At 39.9% G+C, this 6,319-nt stretch overlaps 1 protein-coding gene across 2 annotated transcripts in view; it reads right to left on the reverse strand.

Annotated features, from left to right (window-relative positions):
* The window catches only part of LOC139941829 (band 4.1-like protein 4A), a 50,880-nt gene extending 44,757 nt beyond the window's left edge, over positions 1-6,123 (reverse strand). For both annotated transcript variants that reach the window (XM_071938450.1, XM_071938451.1), the window contains exon 1: positions 5,577-6,123. In XM_071938450.1, coding sequence (XP_071794551.1) covers positions 5,577-5,660 — 84 coding nt within the window. In that variant the 5' untranslated portion in view covers positions 5,661-6,123. The remainder of the gene's footprint in view (positions 1-5,576) is intronic.
* Positions 6,124-6,319: the final 196 nt, after the last annotated feature.

Raw genomic sequence — 6,319 nt, forward strand, 5'->3', positions numbered from 1 at the left:
TAGCATAAAACCTCACTTGGTAATGAGTAATAGGGAGAGGTTGATGGTATAAAACATTTTGAGAAACGGCTCCCTCTGAAGTGACATAGTTTTCGCGAAAGAAGTAATTTTCCACGAATTTGATTTTGAGACCTCAAGTTTAGAATGTGAAGTCTCGGAATCAAGCATCTGAAAGCACACAACTCTGTGTGACAAGGGTGTTTTTTCTTTCATTATTATCTCGCAACTTCGAAGACCGATTGATCTCAAATTTCCACAGGTTTGTTATTTTGTGTATATGTTGAGATACACCAAGTGAGAAGACTGGTCTTTGAAAATTACCAATAGTGTCCAGTGTCTTTAAACACCTGAGCCGAGGACCAGAATTCTGTCTAAGTGGTCCTGCTGGCTAGTTCAGTGATGAAAAGCTATTTCATTTGGATAAAAATTTAATGACTGAGTAGTAGAAAGAAAAAAAACGACAGACAAGTAAAATGACAAGCTAACTAACGGGTCCTGCCTGCCAGAGTCACGTACAAAGTTTAAAGCGAACACTACCAATATTTACATTGTAAAAGTGACAAAAGTCATTTTAAGTGCATTTTCTTTGTCTTTTCTTTTAAAGTTGTTGTTGTTTTCATTTGATCTACTCAAATAACGAAAAAGAAATGCCATTCGTCTGAAGTTGAGCTTTGACACTCAGTGACTTCTTCTTAAAGGGAAGGTACACGTTTGGTAGTTACTCAAAACAAATATTTTAAACTTGAAAACTGACTTGGTAAGGCCGTGTCCAAATTGGCGACTTCGGCTACAGCTACAGCTAGGGCGCGCGCGTCTGCCATTCTTCAACACTGACAGACGCGCTGATCTATCCGTAGCTGTAGCCGAAGTCGCCAATTCGGACACGGCCTAACAAGCATTGGAGAGCTGTTGATAGTATAAAACATTTTGGGAAATGACTCCTTTTGAAGTAACGTAGCTTTTGAGAAAGAGGTTATTTCTCACTAAAATAATAAAAGACTTCTAGCTAGAAGTCTTTTATTCCTATCTGAAAGCACACAAAATCGTCCAATAAGGGTGTTTTTTCTTTCATCATTTTCTCGAAACTTCGATGACCGATTGAGCCCAAATTTTCACAGGCTTGTTATTTTATGCATATGTTGGTATACACCAATTGAGAACACTGGTCTTTGACAATTACCAAACGTGTACAGTGCCTTTAACTGATGGAAAAACTTGAGATCTAACTTGAGGTTCGGGTCTGGTGAGCTATTTTATTTACACATGTACCTAAATTAGAAGTTGGAGCTTCTTAGAAAAATAATTTATTATGTTTACTTTTCAATTTTGTTTGATATCTGACACTTGCCCTTCACCACTTGAATGAACCAGACTGGAGCCTTAATCTTGACCTTTAGGTTTTTTAAAAATAATTCAAAATTGTTCCAATCTTTAATCATGCAAGCAACTATAACTTAACACACAAAAAAGAGGAAACTACAAAATTCAAATGGTTTCGAACCGTGTTTTTTTTTTCAAGTTTGAATTGCACAAATGAGAATATAAAAAGAGGAATTCAGCTGAGGATACGGGGAAAAGTTGCATACATGTTACAATACATATATGTAGTATAAAAAACACAATTGCGATGACACTACACTCTGTAGATAAATCTCTTTTGAGTGATGGTGGTTCTGAGAAAAACCTGAGGGCTCAATACAGTCAATGTAATAAAAACTGGCATGTCCCTCCCATCTAGGTTTAAACGTTGTTTTGAAAAGATAAAACACCACGTTTTAGGTTTCTCTGATTTTCTAGAACTCTTAAACCGCAGTGACATAAAATTGAATCTTTCTTCCCCCCTCAGGAATGAGAAGACCCAGACCTTGACTTTGCCTGCTGGATACCCTAGCAGCATCACAAGGATGTTATTTTCACAGAGGGGGTGCATCATTTGTCATCTTGAGGCCTGGGGCTTGTGTAAGCAAACACCTGTGTATACAGGTGTTTCTTCTTTGCTAAGGTAATTGATAGGGGCTACTGGTGGTGGGCTGGTCCGAATTTTCAAAATGTTACAGTAACTGAACAGATCTAATTTAGTAGATTCCCTGAGAGTGTCTACGTATGTAATTTTTCAGGTCCCCAATGTTTAATCCTGCTTCAATTCAAATAGACCGATCCAGTAGGCTCTGCCCACGACGCACGTGTGAGCAAGAACATGTGGGGCTCTCCAATGCCTTTCTGCACAACAACTCTGCCGCACGCGCCAAGCATACGCGCACGGCGCATGTCAAACCTTGGTGTCGGACCTTAGTTGCGTTGTGATTGGTCAATACGCAATGGGGCGGAGCTTAATGGATCCGTCTATTTACTCAATTTCCATATCATAAGATAAACAATGGAACATGAGCATAGAAGTAACCACTATTTTTATAGGCAAAAAAAAATAAGTAAATAATTTTAAACAAAACAAAAGCAAAACAAACAAACAACAAAACAAAACACATGGAAGTGGAGGGGGGGCCAAATGCTTGCCCACCTTGCAATTATAATTTGTGAAAATTATGAAAGCATGCAGACGTACGGTTTGTTTTTGAAAGAGCAAGGGCACCAAGGCATTTTCTCCTTGGTAAAGGGCACCCTAGGGAAACATTGTAAGTTCCTAATCATTTCAAGGGCACCAAGGCAATGGCCAGGGGGCATGGAGGCAATTGCCTTGGTTGCCTCCGTGAAGTATCACCGGGGTCTGTGTATGAGGTACAGTCGTGCATGGATAAATTAGATCATGAATTGCTCATTGCTTTTACTGAATAAAAGGCTGAGGTGAACTGAAGATCTACCGCAATGATCATACACAGCAAGGACAGCAAGGAGATTTCATATAGTCCTTGCTCTATGAACCATCAAATACTCTGATTCATCATTCAGAAACATTTTACATCACAATCATCCAACGCAGTACTTAGAGTAAAGAACCACATGTAATGAGGATTAGATCTTTGTAAACACTTCTGCGAATCTTTGGATACCTTCACAACACAGGCCTTGAATTAACCCAGCTAGCTCCAGGCCTGATACATTGTGTACTTCACGAAGGCAATCGCCTCCATGCCCCCTGGTCATTGCCTTGGTGCCCTTGAAATGCTCCAGTAGAAATTTACAATTTCCTCATAGTTAGGGTGCCCTTTACCAAGAAGAAAATGCCTTGGTGCCCCTGTCCTTTCAAAAACAAAGTATACAGGCCTGAGAAGTAAGAACCACACATAATGCAAGGCTTAGATCTTTGTAAACACTTCCACGAATCTCTGGATACCTTCACATCACAGGCCTCGGGATTAACCCACTGGCAGTCCTGATACTCCACAGAGGCATTGAATGCAATTCAATGCCCCCTAGTCATTGCCTTGGTGCCCTTAGAATGCTCCCGTAGAAACTTACTCTTCATAATCAAAGGGTGCCCTTACCAAGGAGGAAATGCCTGGGTGCCCATGCCCTTTGCATACAGACCTGCCAGGGTACCCACAGTATTGCCGTAGTGCCCTGTGCTTTTGCTGATGGAGCTCTTTGCACAGTTTCAATACAAATTTACATTTTCTTCATTAGAAGTGCCCAATTACATTATGTACCATCCATCAAGGAAAATTGCTGTGCCCCCTCAAGAGCGCAGTTCAAGGCCTAACATCGTTTACAAGTTTCCTCAGTGGACAGGTCTGGTTTGTGTTTAACTGTACAAATCAAAGTATTACATCTGATATTATTTAACATACAATAAAAAAAATATGCATTTAGTTTTCAAGAAAAAAGGAGCCAAGGTTAGATGCTGTTAACCTGGAGCCTACATTTGATCGGGAGCAATTCCCAAACCTTTCTCTACCAACTGCATGCTCTCAGGTCTGTAGCTAGATCCTTACCATTCTTAAGGGACTTAGCCTTCAACCGAGTTGACACGACCCTTATAATTTATGAAATTTTAACAATGACAGCTAATTTCCCAGAGGACTTTTTGTTGGTACAGGGGATTTGCGGGGGAAGATTGGAACTCAGTTGAGATCATACAGGGCAACTCCAGATTAATATTGGAATATTGGAATATTGAATTGTTTTTATAGGCATCATGATCTGCAATGAGCTGTGTGTGTAATATTAGAGACGGTTGTGGCCACTGTGGGTGATATGCAGAGTAGGCGGTGCAAGACTCGCGCGTCTTTGATAAATTTAGGAACTACATGTTGGTGCCACTTACAATTACCGCTTTTAAATGGGTGAATGAAATACAAACTCGCGTTTATAAACTGGGCCCAATTTCATAAAGATGTTGAGCTGAAAATACTATTGACAAATTCCTTTGCTAAGCAAAAATTGAGCAAGCATTGGGTAAGCAATACTTGTCTTTATTTAATTAAGTTTTTGTGCTTACATGCTTTATTTAAATGGGGTTTGCTAACAAAAGAAATGGGGTTTCATTGTACTGTGTAACACAGCTGCAGAATTTACAACTTTAAATTTCCTAATTTATCTCACGAGGCTATAATTATTTACTCATACTGAGTAGGCAAAGCATCCTGACCTAATAGTTATACGGATACAGGCCTGATATTTGACGGAGGCAATGAAGGCAATTGCCTCCGTGCCCCCTGGTCATTGTCGTGGTGCTCTTAGTACAAATTTGCAATTTTATCATAGGGTGCCCTTTACCAAGAAGAAAATGCCTTGGCGCCCTTGCCATTTAAAAAAACGAAGCATACAGCCCTGTGGATACAAAAAACAACAACTTTTGAAAAGAAGAGACTCTGCTTCATTAGGAAAACCCCAAATAGAGGATAAAACTATTCCTAGAACAATGAGATTTGTTCTGCTATAAACGTCTCATTCGTGGATACAATAGTAAAATGAACCTCAAGGTTCTAAGAATAAGGAAAATCCATGCAGTGGTCTGGTGGTAGGGATCGCAAAACCTAATTCAAGGGTCTGTGTGCGGGAATACAACCGGGGTCCATACATACATGGGTTGCAACACGCGTCATTGACCGCCATCTTTGATGTATTTTCTACATGTTTAAAGTGCACGCGTGTACGCACTGCGTGTGACTCTTGTGCACTTTTCATGTGCAAAATACATCAAAGATGGCGGTCAATGACCCAATTTGCAACCCATCTATAAAATACAGTACAGGTGAACTGAAACTTTGAAAGAAAGTGAAAGAAACCACCGAGTCCAACCTGGCCCAATTTCATAGAGCTGCTTTTAAATAACAATAAATTTTACTTGTGATATTAGTTGGCTGTTGTTAACCTTATTTATTCTGGTAAGCATAATTTTATTGTGCTTAGCCTAAGCTGTATTTTGTTTGAATAAAGCAAATCAATGAAATTGGGCCCTGACTGAATGCAGACTTTTAAAACTAACTTTAAAAAATGACGAACACATATATTTAATTTTTTAATATATTTATTTAAACATAAATACCGGAAGGACAGTGCCAATCGAACGGGCTCTTTTTAAGTTTTGACATATAGATTGATAAAGAGAAACATACATAAAGTTTGGCTTGTATAAAATAATTGAAATAATAGTAAAACTACAAGTTTGTTACTACCTGAACATCAAGATTCAATTCTGTCTCATCCAGTAACTTCGCGGAGCAATAGAGATCCTTCTGTCTTCGGCCAAGGCACTCCATTATTATTCCAACTTTTCAGACCCAGTTGGGCCAAAAGACTGGTCCTTGTTGATAATCCACAAATTAGTTTTGTACACAGCCAAAACTTAAAAGAAGATTCTTCTCCAGTCCAGTCCAGAAACGAAATTCCCGGACAAATTCCCTCTTGTGATTTACGGAAAATCCCTTCACGTCTGCACGTTTCGCTATCCACACACACGATCAGCAGCTAGCCGGCCGGCAAAACGGCTCATCATGTGAACCGGACGACAGGGAGAAAACTACTGACTGTGACTTCGTAAAAACATACACAACCACCAGTTGTGGTGTTATTGTTGTCCGTCTTTGTATCAGTCATTCCTTCTTTTCCATTTTGAGCTAGTAGAGTTTCTCGTTACAGCAACTCCATTGTTAGGCGGTGTATTGTTTGCAGTTTGTCATCCCGTCCGTGCACGGACGTCAAGTTAGCAGAAGATTGAATGGTGACTTTTTTTGGCCGCGCGATCGAGTAGTCGTCGAAAGTCGTTGCACGATGAAGTTTTAAAAGAGGGCGCTGTTAAAAGAAAAGTCCCACCGACAGACTAGACAGCTGCGCCTGATCAACTTGCAAAAGGTTTTTGTAGTGTGGTCAAAAATCAAACTGGTTTCCTACTGTTGTTTTGATATGGGCGGGCGGGAGT

Source organism: Asterias amurensis, chromosome 9 (assembly GCF_032118995.1).
Source record: "Asterias amurensis chromosome 9, ASM3211899v1".
Taxonomy (NCBI): Eukaryota; Metazoa; Echinodermata; class Asteroidea; order Forcipulatida; family Asteriidae; genus Asterias; species Asterias amurensis.